Source organism: Pteropus medius, unplaced genomic scaffold (genome assembly GCF_902729225.1).
Source record: "Pteropus medius unplaced genomic scaffold, Ma_sr-lr_union100, whole genome shotgun sequence".
Taxonomy (NCBI): domain Eukaryota; kingdom Metazoa; phylum Chordata; class Mammalia; order Chiroptera; family Pteropodidae; genus Pteropus; species Pteropus medius.
In genome coordinates, this window is record NW_024340849.1 from 13,578,933 (window position 1) to 13,601,083 (window position 22,151).

The window sequence follows — 22,151 nt, forward strand, 5'->3', positions numbered from 1 at the left end:
ACCCACTATTCTAAAGCAGCCTAGCAATCAGCTCCCAAATTTATCTACTTTGTACCAAATGGCATGTTATTACTTCAGGTTACTTGAGGGCCTTAGGTTATTTCAAGGCGTATTTCTTAATTAAATCTTTTTTGATATGACTGCTTTTTATTTCAATGAGAACAAGGAATCTCACCCCCCCCCTGCCCCCTTAAATATTTAATATATACAAATAATACTTACATGTATAAGATATAAAGAACGCATTAAATAGCCATATACTCAATACCCAGTTTAAAAAAAAAACAACAACAATATGACTAATACCTTTAAAGCTCCTTTGTACCTTCATGGCATCTTTTTGCAAGTTTATTAGGAATTTTATCCTAATTTTACCCTAATTTATTAGGAAAACTAGATTGTTCAAAATCAAATATTGCATGGGAAAGGTATTGAGATTGTTCTCTAGTTCTGGTATGTGACAACTGAAGAGATTTTCCAACTCAAATATCTTAGTCATCTTTTACAACTATAATCAGAGACAAATTCAATCATTGTTTACGGTTAGAATAGGCCTAGAAAGTTTTCCCACACTTCCAGTCCCACCTCTTAAAAAGTCAACCTTCCTGCCACTACGTTCCACGCCAGCTACCACTCACTCTCTGTTCCCCTTCACAGAAGCACTCCCAGGGAGAGCTGTCAGAGAGGGAAGGCTAAAAATATGGAAAAAGAGGAAAGAATAAACCATAAGTGTTATACTGGAATTGGAGGTAACGAGTGAATTCCGGGGAGGGGAGGAAGGCTGCCAGCGCCTGTGTGTGTGTTCTCTCTCTCTCTCTCTCTCTCTCTCTCTCTCTCTCTCCCTAATTCCTATTTTCCCAGTCTGTCTACTGAGCAGAGCACATTGAGCACTCATATCTATAACAGTAAAAAATGGCAATAAAGTGATCTTTAAAATAAACACAATAAAATTTACGCTTTATAAAAAATTTTGTTCTCTTCAAGACATTTACCCTAAAAGGTATGTGTTCAAAATTGTTTTTTTACTATCTTTTTGGAAGCCTCCTTCAGAAAGGGTAAAAATCTTTTGAAAAATTGTAAATGTAACATATCATGCCACTTAAGTAGATATTATATTTGAAAACAGCCAAAAGCCAGCAGAACTCAACTCTGATGAATCATGTAAATAATCAATCTGCATAAGACCAATTTTAGTCGAAATGTACTTTATAGAAAACATACTGTGAATCCAAGTGTTATTCTGGAACCGCGTTATTCTCTATTGAGCAGTTTCTTGTATTTAAGAAGTACAGCAGGTTCACTCCCCTGAGCTAAGGATGCCTCCCAAAACAGAGGTCCCTGGCCAGCCCAGGACACAGGGAAGGAGGCCAGCAGCCGGTACCCTGGCTTCCTCTCTAGGACTCTTACATTCTCTTCTTGCTCTTATCAACAGTCCCACCCCTGTGTCTTCCCCTCCCAGCTGGTCTCTTTGGTGACCCCCTTACCCTGCCTTCAGGAAGCCTCCTCTTCCTTTCTGTGGGCCGCTTGCTGCTGAGCCCCCATCATGTACTAGGCACTCTCGCAAGAGTGTCAGGGGAGGGCTCATCTCCACCCTCTCACTTCCAGGTTCCTGCTTCATTTTGCTCACAGGCCACCCTGGCCTACCTTGGGGTGCGAGACGGACAGAGCTATTCTGTGACTCTTGAAATTCAAGGCCAGACCATTGGAAACAAAAATCACCCTCAAGCATATGGGCTCCAGAGTCAGATGCTTGGGTTTAAGTTTCAGTTCTGCTGTGTGACTTGCACAAGTCAACTCCCCTCTCTGTGCCCTGGTTTCCTCAACTACACTATGGAGATGACAGCAGCACACACCTCAGAGTTGTCTCAAAGACTACCTGTGCTTGGCACAGTAAATGCTCAGTATATGTTGCCATTATTACTTTTTCTCTCAGAAAAAAAAAATACAATAGGCATTTCAAACACTCACTTCCAATTCTACTGAGAGATCCCAGAGACATATCTGTCCATCATGGCATCCAGTTACAATTGTGGCTCCATCATCCATTAAAAGTACTGCTGAGATGCAATGAGTTGGTGCTTTGCGACCCCAAAGCACGATGGGTAGAACAAGGCTGTTTCCTGCCATTGTGTTTTAAATCTGGAAATGTTACCAGAATAATGTCAAATATTACAATATTTCCTTCTAAAACATAGTATACATTTTATTATTAAGCCACCTTGAACTTCCTAAGTGTCAAGAATTCTTCTAAATATTATATATATACAATATACACATATACAAAAATATATAAATCTTATTATATCCACATAAAATCTCATTAAAACCTCAATTAGTCCTCATAAGAAATCATGCAGTACTATTATCACTCTTATTTCACAGATAAAGACAGAGAGTCATAAAGAGTCATAAAGTGAAAACTGAAGTAATAGGGTCCAAGTCAGAAGCCCAGGCAGCCTGACTTCAGAACTTGTGGAATAACTAACTCTGCTATGCTACTGAAAACAAGCGAGGACTCGAAATCTCTTTAAGTCTCCAAACCAGTAGTAAACATCAATATCCAAGAAAAGCTCAGTGCTGTTTCACAGTGTGCTAAACATAAAAACTGTATGTTCAGTGAGAAACTTATTCCACCATATTTACTACAAACCTATTATGTCTCAAGGTCATGCATGTCTTCTATTGTAAACTCAGGTACTTGAGAGAAAAAGAATTTCTCTTTAAACTCCTTTCTGCATAATAAAAATAAGTTCTAGTACAAAGATTTAAATCTGAGAATAATCAATTTACAAATGTATGCTGCAATACACCTCTTACAGGAGAGCACACATATAGGGAATTATTCCTTCATATGTCAAAATTAAGATCTAGTTGGTGAAACAACTACATTTAATCATTTATTAACTGTGTGGTCAAAAACTTAAATACTAGTTCAGAGAAGTTAGAGAAATGAAGATTGGAATAAATAAAGAGGGCTCCACAGAAAACAAGACTACCGGATCTTACGAGACTCTTAGGAGGCATTGGGGGATAGGGGGTCAGCTATAAAGCTCGATGGATGGTCAATCAAAAGAAATGTTACTGTAGTGATTTTTTTCTACTAAATATTTAAGTGACAACAAAAGATATGTGTATAACTAGAGACTGTTCGGAATGCTAAAATGGTCCTAAGACATTTTCGGTAATACTTGAAGGAATTGCCACTTTCTGTGACAGAAACTAGTTTGATAGCCATGGTCTTATTGCCAGTTGCTTTTAGTAAGTCTTTTTAAAATACTGCCTACACTCCTTAAATAGGTAAGAACTAAAACTAAAATCTCTTTAAAAACAAGAAATAGTTATGAGAAAGAAAATTAGGGAAGCAAAAAATTATAAATGATGTTGTAATGTTTCCTAAAAAACAATCTATATTATGTATTTTATTTTTTGTTAGAATAATGGCTTTTGTTAGTTTTTTCTCCCAAAACATCATCTTTTTGCTATAAGTAAGTTATACATTTCAAGAAAAAATTCCAAGTTTACTTCCCATTAACAAAACGCTGTATGCCTCATGTTCACCATGTCATAAACTACCACAACACTATATTTCCATATTCCTATTTAATATCAGAAAATGAAACAAAGTCCTGAATCAATTTTAATAAATTTGGTACAGCATGTTCCTGGCTGAATAACATATCCAACAATGATTTTCTCAAACAGAGAATCTGGAAGGAGTTCATTTTTCCATGGCGACAACATTCAGTTTTAAATTAAATCACCCAAAGATTTCTCTCAATTAAATAAGCTCAGAGCACAGAGCACAATATGGCAAGATCTGGAAAGAACACCATTTCTCTAGATATTTGAGGATTCGTATTCAATGCATACCGCCTGGCTTAAAGAGGATGCAAATATGTAGATTCAGGACTAAGGAACATGCGTGCCATTGAGAAATGTGCCTGCTCTGATGCAACAGGAAACAACATTCTGGTATTCAAGTGACAAGGCAACTCTAGTAATCTGGAAGCGTAATGCACTGCACAGTCCTTAAAACAAGTTAAAAGAATGGTCCATAACTGATAAAAGTATAGCTTACACGTCATTAGAACACACACTGATCTCTAACTCGGCTTCTCCAGAAGCTAAAATAATTACAAAGATTTAGAAAAAAACCAATCCTCTCATCTTCACAAAAATCAAGAACTGAGAGTCAATCAAAATCTGAGAAGACTTCCCATTAAGGGCAATTAAGGATCTTCATAAGGGATTGGGTCTGTTTTCTAGGCTGCCACACACTAAGTGGCTTAAACATCAGAATTTATTGTCTCGAGGCTAGAAGTCTGTGATCCAGGTATAGGCATGGTTGTTTCCTTGAGGGCTGTGAAGGGAAGGCTCTGCTCCCGGCCTCTCTCCTTGGGTTGTAGGTCACCTTCACGCTCACACAGCATTCTCCCTTTGTGCAAGTCTGTCTCCAAATTTCTCCTTTTTTGTAAGGACATCAATCATATTGGATTAGGGGCTACTTAATAACCTCATTTTAACTTGATTACTTCTATAAAGACAAATAAGTTCACCTTCTGAGGTACTGGAAGTTAGGACTTTAATATATGAATTTTAGAGGAACACAATTCAATCCATCAACAGGAATATATCCTTTAAAAGAACATAACCTAAAATTAATTAATTATCCAAATAATTCCTCTTAAAAAATAATGATAAAGAACTTCACCATATCTTTTCCAGGAGATCATATTACATCAGCTAGTTAACTCTTTATCTGAGGAATAAGGTAAAAAGTTCTGTCCAAGCAAGGTAAGGAGTTACAACCTCACGTTGAGTGTGTGGCCAGGAGGCCAGTGGGGCGGGGAGCGGTGGCAGGGCAGGGGCGGGAGTTGGGGCGGTGGGCAGAGGGAACCTAAAATTCACTGCTGTATTTTCAAGGAAATTAGACTGTAAAAACTAACCTGTCCTGACCCCGAGATATATATTCCCCGTCAAAGTTCCTTAAATTATGCACAATGCAATTTCTTGGCTGGTATACTATAACAAAAGACCTAAATAGAAAGTGTCTATTAAGTGAAACATTTAAAAGGTAAATAATCATAAAGAATACCTGAAATAAAGCTGCACTGGGAATCACAATCAGTAGCTGATATTGATATGCCTTACTGCTGGGATTAGGGTACTTCCAGCGAAATATGGAAGAAAGAGAAACAACTTCTAAATAAATAATAATCAAAAGGGCTTGGTGACCAACTGGAAGATGGTATTGAAAGAAACAGGACAATAAGGTTTCAGATCTTGGCTAGGGGCAGGGGCACAGTCTTATTTCTAAGGTAATGAAAATTCATCATTGGTGACCAATATGTGAAAAATGAATTTGATTTAGATAGTTTAGGTGGGTCACTGTATCATGTGGGTAAGTTTCATACAAGTCCAACAAACTAGTCCTGCCTAATTTATAAGAGAAGTCAAGAAATTTACACCCCAAAGGAACACAGTGATATTTCCTTCTGGCGTGGAAATGGGCTGGTTTTTATTTTCAAATTTCACTAAAAAGATACTTTTAGTACTTGTTTTGACCTAAATACATTTCAATGAGTGTTAATTCTTTAAAATCTAGAAATCTGGTTATAGTGTACTAATTAAGCAATAAATTTCTTGAACATCTACTAAAGAAATCGTCATTATAAGTAAATATGATCTAAAAGATGCTTTCTATAATTCAGTCACTGGCATTTATTTAATAACCTGAACCATTTTAGAGATTAATTCATTTATCTTAACTAAGATATGCAGTCTCTGCCTTCCACAGTACTTGTCACCTATAACCAAATCAATGGATGTCCAATGAATTACCTAAAGCTCCACATAATACGCAATCATTACACCACAGACCTTTGCTTTCCACACATTTTTTTCATCTCCTCTTGCTTTTTTCTGTAATAAAGTCTTCTAGATCTATTTGACTCTATACATGTGAATATATAACAGATCAAAGGAAGGAGGAAGAAGGGAATGACACATTTTAGATCATTATATGAGCATACTGTGTGAACATCCTTAATACAAAGAAACGTACATAGGAAAAAACTGTAATCTCAGTACATCAAAAATGTAAATGTCTCAAAACATCTTCTAATATTTTAAAAATCTAATAAAAGTGAAACTTTATAAAAGCCATCAAAAGCACTAATGAAATAATGTGAAATCAAGAACAACATGGCTTATGATGACAATAGCATATCACAATCAAATACCTCTAAAAAAAAAGGATTAACCAACCTTACCACTGAATTGATAACCAGATAAACCAGTTCTAAGGAACTGATTAAAACAAAAAAAGGGCTAATTAGCCAGGACTAACCATTTAAGTAGGTAAGAAACAGGAATCTAACTTTGAATTTCTTTAAACTGAATAACAAATAAGCTAAGACACACTAAACTGGCACCACAAGAGAGTTTTAAAAAATTAGAATAAGGAATAAAAGAAAATATAAATCCAGAGCATGCAGTTTTTCAACCATCATCATTCAACTATTCTATTTATCAGCTAATGATCCATTCTGTTTGCAGCATTGTCATCTATTGTATAAAGGAAATTAAATGTGTTCCAAAAAAGTTTTATATTAAATGGAAATGAAAAAGGCCTAGAACAGGATTTACTGAGATAAAAAAAAAATTCATATTTTCATAGAAAAGCCCCAAAGCAAAAGTGTGAACAGATGATTAATCTGATATAGTATTAATTTTAATAAAAACTCTTTAAGAGAACAAATAACCTGATATAGTATTAACTTGAATAGACTCGCTTAAGAAAATTATCTTACTAACTCTCCAAAATATTATGTACAATATATTCATATTTTGCAACAAATATATTAAGGTGAAATGCTAGCTTTCAAATTTTAGATTTACAAATAGATATGCTCTAAGACTAGGGAACATTCAATTTTTGTTCATATCAAAATCTGGATTAAAATTACATTTAGAGATTGGCTACCAAATAAAGATTTTTTAATGATAAAGCTTTAGAATCAGATATCAGGAGTTCTAGATTCTACTTCTTATTTGCCACTCATCATGAAGTCTTTGACCATATCATCTCACTTCTGAGGCTTAGTTTTCTCATCAAGAGCTATTTGTAAAGTTAATTTTGAATCATTTTTAAGTCAAAGAAATCAAATTATAAAGAGGAGGGGTCTTAGAGATAAAAATTAAGTCATCTCTTTTGGTTACTTTAATTTCATGTATTTCTCTATTTCACCAAATTTCACCTATTTCTCAATTCTGAAATAAAACTGTACTTCCATTAATAACAACAGTAACAGAAAATAATAATTGGAAGAACACTGAACTTACAATCAGAAGAATGGTATTCAGGTCCTGACTCTTTTATGCAATCTTGAAAAAGTTACCCCTCTGGGTCTCAGCTTCCCCATCTGTAAAAGGTGAACAATAACACTCTCTTTACATAAAGCTGTCATAAAGATTGAGAGAAACCATATATGTAATGTAACTACCAAAATACCTAGCACACGGCAGATGCTCAGTAAATATTAATTGAAAAAAAAACAGATCTTACTACCTCTTCACATTCTGCTTCCATGGCTACTGGTTTCTTCCAGCATTGTCACTTAATATTTAATAAAGTTACACGTTTAAGCAGCTTAATATCTTTCATTGATTTTCTGCCACAATATTAAAGTACTACTGTATATGCCTGTCAAACACAATTCTATCATCTGCAAATATGACAATTTGGTTCTATCTATATGACTTTATCAGAAATAATACTACAAACTCCCATCCCAATACTAAAAGAGCTTTCAAATTAAATTCCGATCTCATAATAACAATAATTAGTATACATTTTGGAGATTTCCCAAGTTTCCATTTTGTGCCTATACCATGGTATTACAAAGGTAGATAAAACAGACAAAATTCAACTATCCAGTGGGGCTTATATACATGCAAACAATTACCACAGAGTGTGATATAGGAGAAATCTTAAGACCATAAATCATAAATGCAGACACAAAAGATGGACATCCTAATCTAGACCTCAACAGGTCCGGGAAGGATTCTTAGAAGAAATGATGAGTGAGAATGAATAGGAATTAACTAAGGAAGAGGCACAAGGAATCACATGTTCTAGGTCCCACAGGTAAGAGATCTCAGTTCTTTCCGGACAGTGAAACTAGGACTGGCATTCAGAGCACAAAGGCAGGATGAAGAGACAAGAGCCAGCAGATCAACATGCACCAAATCCGAAAGGGCTTGGTAAGCCGTCTTGAGAAATTTAGAGTTTAACCTGACAGCAATGGGAAACAGGCCAAGTGTTTTAAATCTATTACTTCCCAAACAGTGATAAGGAAAGAGGGAGGACAGAAGAAAGTGAGAACATAAATGAGGCAAAAGAGGAACAGAGGCATAATCTGGTCTCAGAGAAATTATAACTCCGAAAATATGTTCATAAAGCAGTACCAGAGAACTCAAGAAAGTGTTCCACATGAACAGCAAAAATTCAATCACTTTTTGCCTGTATCAGTAAGTCGAGTCATTGTAAAGGTTGATGAAACATGGAACCACTTCCTGCTGTTTTGCTTTTACTATATTTAAGCAGTTGTAAAATAAAGGCTTTTGTAATTGACAAAAAATAATATGGCTTCCAAATCTAGGAATGGAGAGAAACATAGCTCGTTACCATCTTACAGATCTTCATTTTGGTGGATATTCAGATCCATCAGAAACTCTCTCAAGATCACACTGCAAACTGATCTCAGAGCTCAGAGGCACACATAGCCCTCCTGGTTTCTAATGAAATAAATACTCTTCACCATTACATATTGTCTTCACTTACCAGAAAACTTCATTTTCCACTTAGTCTGGTTTATCAAGATTTTACTAAAACATATCATTCAGAGGAAAATAGAAGTATAGTATAGATGGATAAAATGGTATGATGTCTGGGCTCAGTGGCACTTGGGGGAATGTAGGTAAGAGGTATTGGAAGGGATGAAGATAAAACAAGATCAGGGTGATGAATGGTATGTGTCCAGATCCTCCTCAGGAAAAAAGGACTTATTGCCCAGCTGCTGAGAGCGCTGGGTCCTCAGCCCCAGCCAAAGGTAGATGCCTTGTCCAAGCTCTTGCTGCCTGCCAGTGGGACAGCCCACATCCAATGACTAATCAATCTGAGGATATAAAAGCCTTATCAATTCAGGATAAGCTCTGAAGGATCATTCCATCCTCAGAACTCCCCCGGGTCAGCTGAGATTCCACTGAGACTTATCACAGCCCAACTTCTCTTTCTGGTCAAACCTGCCCTTCCCTTCCCTGGCTGTCTATACTAAGAGCACTTCCTAATTAACCTGAATGCGAATCTCCCTCTCAGAGTCTGCTCACCAGGGAACCCAAACTGTAAAAGTAAGTGCTGAAGCTCTTTTTAGTACAAGAGTGTTCATTACATTTTTCCTTCTATTTTTATGTTTGGAAATCTCTCTAATTCCTAAAGTGTACATGGAAAGAACTTTATGTTCATCAATCAGGGATTAGTTAAATAAATCATGACAGAGCTTTACAATGGAACACTGCAGTATGATACAAAATAATCTCCAGTGGGAGAGAAAGGTGCAATACACCAATACAGTATGTAAAATACGCTTCCATTTTGGATTTTAAAAGGGGGATCTATCTATCTATCTATCTACCTACCTACCTATTGATAGATAAATAGACATAGATATGTATCTATCTTATATATGCATGTATACACACATCTATACATACATAGGAATTAACCAAGCAAGAGGTGCAGGGAATCACATAGAACTGCCAGAATAATTCTGTAATACCAAATCCCCAAAACAACAACAAAAACCAGTAATGATGACTATGAGACTGGATTGAGCAGGAATCCTAATTCTCAGGGGAAATCCTTTGGTCTTAAGGTTTTCCCCTACCTTTGGGTATTTCACTGTATTCAAAAAGACAGTTTAATAAATAAAGGAATAAAATGGTCCTGATTCACCATAACACAACATGAAGTTTTTAAGAAAACGTTTAACAAGAATCTTTAACCTATAATCTTTTCAAATGCTAGTTCCTCTCTGCTCTGAGTGCCCTGTCCCAAACCCCATGACTCACTACTCCTGCAACCACATTTTCACTACATTTTCTATATACTGGTGCATCACACTCATCGTTTTGTGGGTAGTTATTTGCTTAGAAAGTCATCTGTTCCACTAAAACCTGTTCCTCAAGGGTAAAACCAGATAGATCATCTAAGTACGCCCATCACCATTATTTATTCATTATCAAGCAAACTACATTCTACTGGGTTTTGAGGTGGTTTACCAGCACCTAAAATAATTATTGACTTTTACTAGTGGCCAACATGTATTTACTGAAGGAATAAACACAGAACAACAACTAGCATTTATTAAGCTCTCACTGTGTGGCAAGCAAGATATTTCCAAGAAAGAACTAACTCCTCTTTTTTGCTAAATTTAACTCCTCCTGAACTCTTTAAAGGATTCTTACTCTTTTAATTATCCTCTCACTGTCTATCATTTTAATGTCTTTCTACTAAATTAGCCTTTGTCCTTTAAACATGTCCGTATCTCATTTTTGTCCAAAACACCTTCACTTGTTACTGGCTCCTGCTTGTGAATCTGCGATAGCTCCCTCTCTCTGTCTCTCTCAGCCTCTGTCCTATTCTCCTCCTCTCCCCTTCTCTCCCAGTCATTCTAATTACAATCAACGTTTAGAACCCTGTGGTCTTGAACTCACTATTTCTATATCTTTATTACAAAAGGCCTCATGTATTCTGGTCTCTATCCTCATACAGACCTAATCTAAGGACATTCAAATCTCCCTCTACCTGAAGTGGTCAACAACTTCTCCAATATGATACTCCAAGGCGGAACTCTCCAATATTGCAGAGAGAAAGGATGCCTTACAAGAGAGGTGAGGAGAGGATGCTTTGCAATTAGCAGATTGTTGCTATCTATTCTTTCTATATCCAACCATCTTATTCAATCCTTACAGTCTTCTAGAGCTGCTATTTTGACATGGCTGATCATTTGCTAATCTTCAACCCTCTCTCTTTGGTTTTTGGTACAGCAAACTCTCCAAATTATCTTCTTCCTAGTTTTTCACCTTTCTTATGCCTAGATATATGAAGGTCTAGAAAACCCAAAGAAAAATTCAACAGACAAAGAAAGATCTTTCATCCCTGTTTTTCATTAGATTTGGAATATTTTCTTCATTTGATTCTTCTTTCAATAAAAGCTTAAGATGAAATTTACTTTTCCCTTTGTGATTCTCCCTAATTATTATGGAAAAATTTGTTAATTTAAAAAATTAAATTTTTTGCCCTTTAAAACTATCAATAACCTATGGAGTGATACTCTGATAAGACTTTCCTATTCTACAATATCACATGTGATATTTGAATCCTATGTGATTTCTAAAAGCTAGAAAAGATTATACATGAAAAATCTAGTATTAGATCAATGTTAATTTCTCTACATTGCTTTTCTAACTCTTAAATGCAAAAGCAAGACAGGTTTCTATCCAGCACACAGGCATTTTCACAGGAGAACCAATATTGTCCTGGTCTATGTACTTCCAGTGCCGCAGGCAGGCCTCCTGAGACTTGCAGACAAAAACAAACTCAAATTTTCTCTCATGAGAATAGCCATGTATGAAAAAGAGTAGGCCTACACTACCCATCCACCAATGGGGAATATGAGAAGCAGGGGCTACACACAAATAGCTAAATGTACTTGCCACAGTTGCAATGAAAGAGGGAAGAAAAGTTTTTAAAGGTTTATTAAAATTCTCAGACAACATTCCAACATCATCTGCCATAAGAGTATGTTCAAGTCAAATTCACTGTCTGATGTGATGAAGGAAGTAATCATTAAGATTACGAATTTTCTTTGTGCTTGTGCTTTTGCTACCATTTTATCGAAGACTTGGAAAAAACTAAATCAGATCGTGAAGACTGTTTGTTACAATGCCATGAGACAGCTAGGTCATGAAACATCTTTAAGAAATTACTGAGCTGCTTCCTCAGAACAAAGGATTTCTAGAAGGAAAAAGTCGTGAAGAACACAACCTTCTGAACACGAAACTTGTCACTAAATTGACAGGATTATACTTTCATATTTGAGTGGCAAGAAACCTACTCCCGATGAACCTGACATTTTAGGACTGCTCTGTAAAAGGAAGTTCCAGTATTCAGTTTCAAAAGGACATGTGGAAGAAGCAGATGGCAACTGAAGACTACACTTATTTCTTATTGCTAAAACAGCTCTGAGCACATGAAAGTCAGGTTTTGAAGAACTGTAGAGCTATCTGGTCGAAAATAAATCACAATTTTTAAAATGATTCGTAGATTTTTGAGGCATATGAATTGTGCTTAAGATTTCTGCAGCTGCCATTAAGATGCCTGAGCTCTTCTATTTATGCTCTATCCGTCACCGACTTGCCTCAGTTTTAAGAGTTACTGCTTAAGTTAAAAGAAAACTACAGCCACTAAGCCCCTGCATTTTAGGGAAAAACAGATCCCATTTGGTAGAACCAACTTCAATTTTATCCCACACCCACCTCTGTTCTCACCTACCTCTCCAATCATTCCTGCTTCTTCCTTTCACATTGCCATTAAAATTCTAATCTGAGCACTGAAGTTTCTCATTGTTCAGAAATTAAACTACCCAGAAGAAACAAACATGTTTTCCCAAACTAGAAGTTGAATCGTCACAATATTCTGGGGTTCATTAAAGTGTGCTGGCTAAGTGTGAAGATTTGAGAATCACACTAACTAGGAAAGATCCCAGCTTCCCCATTTACTAGCTGTTAACCTTGAGGAGATATGTAACCTCTTTCCAAATCAGAATGTTCTCATTTGAAACATTCCCCTCCTTGTACACAGACTACAGAAAAATGTTCTGCCTGTCAAAAACTGCTCCTGACAAGGTGACCAATGATCTCCCCATTGCCCTCATCTTTCCTGACCTATTAGCAGCATATGGCATAGTTCTTATTACCTCTTCCTTTTCCTCAAAACACTTCTTCACTTGGCCTCTAAGTCTTCACATTTTCCTGCCGCCTCTCTGGCTTTAGTCTGTTTTTTCTATTTTTTGACCATTAAATGTTAGACTTTTCTTCTCTGGCAACACCATCCCCTTCCTGCTCCCTCAGTGATCTCACCCAGTCCCAGAGCTTTAAATACCATCTATAGATGTCAACATATATCTCAACAATTCCCCAGTTTATGGCGTGGGGGTCTCTTCTGAACTCCAAACTCACACGTCCAACTTCCTATTCAACATCTCCATCGGGATAGCTAACAAACTTTTCGAACTTGACATGTTCAGAAGGGAGTCCCTGGTCTTGTTCTCCAGACCTGCCTCTCCCCACAGTATTCCCCACCCCAAGCAATGACGAGTCCATCTTTATAGCTTCACAGGCCAAAATCCTAGAACGATCTTTGACTTTTCCCTCACACATACGTTCCACATCCCAATCCATCAGGTCACTCTACTGGCTGGACCTTCAAAGTATATCCAGAACACAGCTCCTCAACACCTTCACTGAAAGCACCCCTTCCAGATCACCAGCATCTCCCACCAGGGATGTCCCAACAGTCTCCTAACTGTGCTCCCTGTTTCCATCCTCGTCCCCTTACAGTCTCAACATAGCATGAAGAACGATGCTATTTAAAAAAAAAATCACACCATGTCACACGTCTACTCAGCAACTTCCTGTGGCTTCCTGTCCCATTCAGAATAAAAGCCAAACTCTATACAACCGTCTAACTTACATGAACAAGACTGCTGTTGTTCCTTGCTTACCCTTCTCCATCTGCTCTGATTCCTGGTTTTCTTCAAAAACACCAGTCAGGGTTTCATTTCAGAACAGTGTCCCCCAGACTTCTTCAAGGCACACTCCCTCGCCCCTTTCAGATCTCAGCTAAAATGTCATCTTCCTAATGAGGCCTTTCCTAACCATCATAAACCGCAAAATCCACCATCCCAACAGTGTTTTATTATATTTCTCCAGAGCACTAAAAATCATTTAATGTACCAAACATTTTACTTATTTATTTCTCGTTTCTCTCTCCCACTATAACATAAGCTTCATGAAGGTGATGATTTATGTTTGTTTTGTTCTATATTGTTTTCTCAGGGCCTAGAATTTCTGCCACATAAAAAGTACCCAAATATTTGTTGAATAAATGAACAAAGTAATGAATGCAGTATGTTTGCCTCAGTTTAAGAAACTCATCAGCAAATTAAAATATACCTTGATTTTAATCAAATCCCTATTAACGTACTAATTGTTTCTCCCCAGCTAAAGGTTTTGCCTCCATTTCAGCCTCTTTTATTCTATCTGTGACACATACACAGCAAGACAGACCTTAGAACTTAGGAAGCAAATCAGCTGACATGGTTTACTTTAATCGCTGCTAGATTCACTAAAGTGAGCCTGTTAATGAATCACAAAACTGTTTCTTAAACTAAGTATAGGGATATTTTATTAGTGTGAACTTTTTACTTCCACTAGTGGTGGTCTTTGTTTGTATTTGAAACATTTAGGAAAAAAAAAAAAGAGAGAGCCCTTGAAGAACAGCCAAATAGAAAACTTGTACATGAAAACAGAAGGTAACTGGCACACTCTACCAACCTATTATCATTGACGTGTATATTAGCTACTGACATTCAGAGAGAGATATATATGTGCTAAACACTGGTAAAATATTTTGAAGGAGCTTGAAAGTTCATAAATTACAAGTGCTAAGCCGAATGAAAGATAGTGGTTAAAAAATCATGTATTTCCAGCAATTTTCGATTCTAAAAAAGAGCCTCAGCACTTTAGAAATTTTCTCTGCCCTGAACTCACCAGTGCCAAAACATTTTACTGATCCATCATCTTATGGCTCCCACTAACCCAAGCAATCGTCATCCAAAAAAACCCTACATTTTCATTTAACATCACCAACACATTTTGGAAAAGATGTCTAATTTTACACGAAATAATATTTTATGAATATAATGTATATATTCTTTAATAGGAAAGAAAGAAAAATTCAACTTGGACAAGGACTTTCTGAATGCACTCATGATATAGGACTTATCCTTCCAACAAAATCTATGTGCTCTAATCCACAAGTAGCTTTAAGTGTCAGATAAAGATCAAGACGAACCACATGCCTGAAGTTCGATTTCTAAGTGAACATCACTATCATAGTTAACTGTAAGTAGGAACATTAGGTATACACTTATTGATGACAGGATTTCACTAAGCCACACATAAGCTGGTTCTGCCTATAATCAATGGCATGCATATATGTAAGGTTACTAACTCTTTATTAAGTGCAACAATGAAATAGACAAAATAGGAACAGAACTTACAAACCTCACTGACCCCATACTCTAATCATCAAGTTGATCTGTCCCAATAAATAGAGTGTTAACAGAGAAATGTAACAGATAAATCCAGGAATAAAAGCACTACCTAGTCCCATGCCTAACTCTACAAGTGCTAAAATTATTTCAAGACTTATATTATGAATTTTGATCTTTCTCTAGTAGAACGCAAAAAAACAACATATTATTAAAATCAGTAGCATTTTCTTCTAGCAGCAATAATCTACTTTAAAACAGTATCTATTCAGAATATTTTTTTTAAACTACGAGAAATTTCTTTCTGCTTAGTCGTAAGTGGAAGACCATCCATGCTCTTGGATAGGATGACCTAATAATGTCAATTCTCCCTAAATCTATAAATTCAGTGTGTCCTCGATCAAAAGTCTAGTTCTGTTGTTTTCAGAAACTCTAGCTTTAACATACACAGAAAAGAATAAAAATTCACAAATAGCTAAGCCAACTTTGAAAATGGGCAAAGAATAGAGAGCTTGCTCTACCAATATTTATAGCCATTTGGGAAATGCAAATTATAACCACAATTTGATATCACTACACACCTATTAGGATAGCTAAAGTTTTTTTTTAATAGTGATAATACTAAATGCTGATAAGTATACAAAGAAACTCAAATCTTTCATTCACTGCTGGTGGAAATGTAAAATGGTACAGCCACTCTGAAAAACAGTTTGGCATCTTCTCCAAGAACTAAGTATACACTTACCATACCACCCAGCAATCACATTCTTAGGCATTTATCCCAGAAAATGTGAAAATTTATATCTACAAAAAAATTTACAAGAATGTTTGTAGCAGCTTTATTCGTAATAGCCCAAAGCTGGAAATAGCCCCTATGTCCAGGTGAATGGTTAAACAAACTGTGGTAAATATATAGCATGGAATATGTACTCAAAATATGCAACAATTTGAATGAATCTCAAAAATTGTCTTGTCCAATAATTTGGATGAATCTGAATCTCAAAAAGTCACATGTTGTACAACTGCATTTACATAGCATTCTTGTAATGATAAAATTATAGAGATGGAAAATTGATTGATGACCAGATGTTAGGGATAGTAGGAACAAGGGAGATGGATGTGACCAGAAGCAGGCAGCAGGAAGGAAATCTTTATGGCGATGGAATAGTTCTTTATCTTGATTGCAGTGGTGGTTACAAGGATACACGGGTAACAAAATGGCACAAAATTATATACAGGCATTGTATCAATGTCAGTTTCTTGGTTCTGCTATTGTACTATAGTGGTATAAAATGTAATCATTACGGGAAATTGGGTGAAGTTGTATAAAATGTAACCATTGGGGGAAACCAGACTTCTCTGTATTATTTCTGAAACTTCCTGTGAATCTATAATTATTTCAAAATAAAGCTAAAACAAAATAAATAGGAAGACTTATTCATGTAGGGGAAAAAAATACAAAGCCATAGTACTAAAACAGCATGGTATTAGAGCAAGAGCAAACAAACCAAAGGAACAGGATACAGTGTTCAGGGTATATAAGAGAACTTAATATACAATAAATATGGCACCACTGATCTATGGGGAAAGGAGAGAAGGACGCTGGAAAAACTGGCACATTATATGGAAAATAAACTGGATCTCTACCTTGTGACATATAACAGTCATGCATTGCTAAATAATAGGGATATGTTCTGAGAATGCATCCTGTGCACCATGAGAAAGAAGATACCTACCAAGAAGTGCTCCTGCCTAGTGGCTCACTGGGCTCAAATTAAAAATAATAGAGTTCAGTAGACGTTTCTAAACAGAGTCCTCTCACAGAAGCTATGTTTTAGGGAAAAGCCAGCACTGAACTGCTTGCTTACACCATGTGACCTACCTTCTGAGCCAGCCCTTCTAAATGAGTTCCTGGAATTGCATTTCAACCAATAGAACTGAGGTTTTTCCCATTGAATCAGAGCTGTGCAGCTATACTCCCCCATTGGCATCTTTACTGACCAATCAGAGCAGCTCCATTCTGACCAATCAGGACAGTGCTTTTTGGACCAACCAAGCTGCGAGAACTAGGAGTCCTCATTTGCATAAGGATGGACCAATCAGGGACCAGGCTTGGGGACTTCTCTCTGTATATGACAGCTCCCGCTGGCTGGGAGAGTGCACTTTCCCTTTCCACCAAAGACTGAAGACTTCCCACAGCCAAAACTGAAACACCAAAGAAGTCTTGCTGGGGTGGGGCAGAGCAAGTGGGGCAGAGCAGAGCTGGCTCACCCCAGGGCTGGCTCACCCTAGGGCTGCTCCACAGCCATGCTCCACAGCCATGCTGCGTCACTATTGAGATGTTCCACAGCCATGCTATATCACAATCTGCACTGAATACAGTTTCCTTTTTCACTGCGCCCCAAATCGGGGATTCTTGTTGGTGTTGAATTGGTGCCAAAGATCCAATTTTGGGTCATCTTTGTAGGAACATCGCAGAGTGCACAAACCTAGGTGGTATAGTCTACTACACATCTAGGCTATATGGTATGGCCTATTGCTCTGTAAGGGAAGAAAAATAATTTCCCTCTATCCTTGGCTGAGACATCCCTGTAATAAATGACAGATTAGCAGGAGAAAAACAAAAGTTTAATAACATATATACCTCCTGTATACACAGAAGAGACCCATGAAAACTGAGTAACTGGCCAAAATGGCTGAAGCCACCACCTTAAGTACCATCTTCAGCAGAAAAGATGTTGAGGGTGGGGAGTCAGTTATGGGAGGTTACCAGGAAAACAATAGTAAGTTTGTCTTATGAACTGATAAAGAATTTCTTGAAATAAGGTCATGCCCCTCTTCCGGCAAGAGAGAAACCCTTACAAATGAAGAAATCTTTACAATGGATAACTTCTACTTGGTTTTCAGAACTTCTGTGTCTGTTTCTTAAATTTACCCAGCCTAAGATAATCCTTATGCCAAACAGACATATTTTGGGGTGATAAATTCTGTTCCCCTACAACTCCTAGGCTACAAACCTATACATGTATTGCACTGAACACTGTAGGCAATTTTAACACGATGGTAAGCATTTATGTAATGCCCTGCGCTATGACTGTATGACAGCTCTGATATCATTAGGCAATAGGAATTTTTCAGCTATATTATAATCTTATGGGACTGCCATTGTATACACATTCTATTGACCAAAACATCATTTCACAGAGCATTGACTGTAAAAAAACAGATGTATCAACCTATAAATTTAAAGGAAAACTATGAAGTTAGTACATACGACAGCAGAGTAACTTTGTGCAAAGAGCTGGGAAAAGACTTCTTAAACAAAACCCTCAAAACACAAAACATAAAGGCAAAAAAATTTTTTAATTTAATTTATGTTACAATTGAAGATTTCTGTTCAATGAAGAACATCATGAAAAAAGTTATAAATGACAGAATAGGAACAGACGTACTTGTAAAATTTAAAGAACTAATATCTAGGAAAAACCAGGAACTTGTGCAGATCAACAAGAAAAGGACTGAAACCTCAAACTAAAAATAGGGGAGGAAATAAACAGGCGATTTTACAAAAGAGAAAACCTGGTAAAATGCACATGAAGAAATGCTCCGTCTCATTAGATATAGTGAAATGTAATTTAAAATGAGTTTTTACTTTATCTACCAGTCTCGTGGGGATATAAGGATATAGAAAGTCTCGTGAACTGCCCGCAGAAGTATAGACCATTGCAGCTTGTTTTGTAACACAATCTGGCAGTCCTTCAATAAAATATGTATATGAATACCCTATGATCCAGAAATCACATTCCTGGATATAAATCTCAAAGAAAGCACCATAGAGATCAAAAAGGTATGTTTATCATAGTATATTGTCAATAGCGGTAGGAAAATGAAGGCATGTGGGCATCCACAAATAGGAGAGTAGATATAAAATGTAGTAGATATACATTCTGAAATACTCTGCAGCAGTTAGAAACAGTAGATACACAAATAGATCTTTAAAACACAGTAAGGAGAGGAAATTTTTTAATGAGACATATAGCATGATATCTCTATAAATTAAAAATGTGGGCACACAAAACAATATACATTTAATAACATGTTAGAATGGTTGCTGATGTGTTTATGGGCAAGAGAATGGAGTGGAAATTGGAAATAAAAGACAATGAATGAAAAAAAAATAGGAGGTCCACCTTGAACAGCCCAATTATGATCACTGAATTGAGAAAGATGAACTCGATTCTCTGCACCTGAGATCGAAACAAACTTTAAGAACTCAGACACCTTACACAGAGCACACCACTAAGGCTAAATGACATCCTATCCTTCTCATGACACAGGCACAAAACCAGCTCGTTACTTTTAAAGTTTTCAGTGTTAAGCCTGTTACATAGATAAACCATCCCACTTCCTTCACTTTAAAAAAGAACTTATATCCAAGATAAAAATAAAAGTAAATTGTATAAGATATATGGCTCACTACTGCAAAATTTAAGTTCCCACAGTAATACTTTAACAAGGCCCTTTGATTTATCTAATTATTGAGATCTTTTAAAATTTAGCTACAGATGGCAATAAGAAATAATAAAGTGTATACTCTTGCTGTTAAGTTGGACTCTGGAGCACTTTAAATATAGACATTTAAACAAATGAATTTCTCTACCATCATTTCTAATTGAAGTTAACAAGGGATTTACTATTTATTTATAAATTAATTTCTCTACCATGATCTCTAACTGAAGTTAACAAGACATTTACCATCTATTTATATTGTTTCATTTTCCCAATTTAAAATAACTATGACTTGTTATTTTGGATGAAATCAAGGCAGTGTTTGATTTTTCATACTAGAGACATTTCAACACATTATTTTCACTTTTAAACTGCCCTCTACTCCAACCTGTCATAAGTTGCTTATAAAGCAAGAAAATCTGTGTGTAACATTTCCAAAACTCAATTTCTCACACAACAGGTGATTCTTGCCATCTTGTCAAAGTCCTATGCAATAAACATCTGAAAGAGTCATAGCTTGTCTTTCTTAGCTCCTGGCAAATGTTACTGTGAAAATAAGCTGTAGTTCTCACTGAATCCTAAAATCAACAGCATCAACAATACCAATGCAGTCTGCGATGCAACTGTAGCTGCCATTATTTCAAACTATAAGAATCAGCAAATTCTCCCTAGCACCTTAGAAAAAGACATAGCAAGTGAATCAAAAGGTAAAACGCCAAGTTTTGAATAAATGGCAGGGTAGCGCTGACTCCAACCATATCGTTTCAGAACGCTGGGTTCCATTAGTAAGCAGAGGGAGTAGCAGGTAATCTCTTAGAGCAAGTTCTAGAGCAAAGTGATAAGAATGAGCAGATGACATTCAAAGATGAAACTAACAGACGTCTCAATACCTTAGGCAAGCGAAGTACCAACAGGTAAAGAGAGACCGTGCGTACCCCAAAAGCAAGTACATTACCCGAAAACAGTCAATAAGTACCCACCCATCATCGCAACCACCTCACCCCGTTTAGATTGCCACTGAGAGCAGGGCAGTCCTATCTCAAGACCAAAGCAAGTGTCACCAGAAGTAAATGTCACTTACCAGGCCAAGGAGCCCCAAAGACCCCTGTCAGGACCCACGCTCCGAGCAAAGGCGCCTAGCTGAGGGCCTGAACCTGGCAGGCGCAGCACAGAGCAGAGGTTCCAGCAGCAGAGATCTGACAGCTGGCACCGCCAACGGAGGGAGGGGGCTGTAACCCTTGACCTCCGGCCCCGCTGACCTCCACGTCGCCCGCACGTTCGCGTCAAAGATGCCCCTGGGGAAGCTCGAAAGCCCCCTACCTGTCACAGCTTCATCTCGTGCCGTGATGTTGTCTGTCGGACCATGAGCGGACGCACCAGCAAGGGAGCACAAGACAAGGACGTATCTAAGAAGAATGTGGGGTGCGAAAATCCGGGTGGGAAAACCTTTGGGACCACAACCCCAGCCCGGCTGCCGTCTCTCCACCGGGGCTGCAGGATGCCGCTACTGCCGCCGCCGCCGCCGCCGTTGCAGTAAATCAGCTGACACCAGCCTCAACTGCCGTGACTTTCGCTGCAACTGTCGCAAAAAATGAAGGGGAGAGAAATGCTCAACGTTTCCATACACGCCTGGCCTAGGCCGGCACCATGGAGATGGAACGACGGTGGTCAACTGTGGGCAAGGAGTGCACGGCTGCCATTTTGGTTATGGGAAGTGTGGTCTAGGCTCTCTTCTCGCCTCTAATGCCCAGGCTGGGAGGACCAAGATGGAAGAAAGCATGAAGTGGCAAGTCTAGGTGTTTGTTCCTTGTGGCCAGGATGTTGCAAGGTTATTCTTCTGCCCGGTAACTCAGTCAAGCGCATGGAAAGTGTTAGCTCTAGAATTGGTTACTGTTTCCCTGTGACCTCCAAATTTAGCTGTTGCCCACCACACAGAGGGTCAGAGGAAGAGCTCTGCTACTCGACTAGGGGAAGTTTGACCTTGTGCAACATTCCTGCAGAGGGAGAATGAATATACAGCCTACGTGTGGGCGGCAAAGAGTGGTGGAGCGTGAGCTCTGCATTCACAGAGGCGTGTATTCTGTCCTGGTTTATCCACTGCACGTTGTTCGTGTCATCTGGGACATGTTGCTTCTTTTCATTTTCAGTTTTCCCGTATACAAAATAGGCACAATAACTTCAGGGATGAAACGAATTCAACAAATGTTAATTACTTATTATGTTTGCCTATCTTCCTCCGAAATA

At 37.5% G+C, this 22,151-nt stretch overlaps 1 protein-coding gene across 4 annotated transcripts in view; it reads right to left on the minus strand.

Annotated features, from left to right (window-relative positions):
* WDR7 (WD repeat domain 7) overlaps positions 1–21,624 on the minus strand; it is a 278,744-nt gene extending 257,120 nt beyond the window's left edge. Inside the window, exons 1-3 of one of the 4 annotated variants that reach the window (XM_039840991.1) lie at positions 21,228–21,624; positions 7,345–7,424; positions 1,969–2,139 (exon numbers count right to left, since the gene is read on the minus strand). In XM_039840991.1, the coding sequence (XP_039696925.1) occupies positions 1,969–2,127 (159 nt within the window). In that variant the 5' untranslated portion in view covers positions 2,128–2,139; positions 7,345–7,424; positions 21,228–21,624. Of the gene's footprint in view, positions 1–1,968; positions 2,140–7,344; positions 7,425–20,988; positions 21,138–21,227 lie in introns of those variants that run through there. The other 3 variants (XM_039840990.1, XM_039840984.1, XM_039840989.1) reach the window with 3 other exon arrangements.
* Between the last annotated feature and the right edge of the window lie 527 nt (positions 21,625–22,151).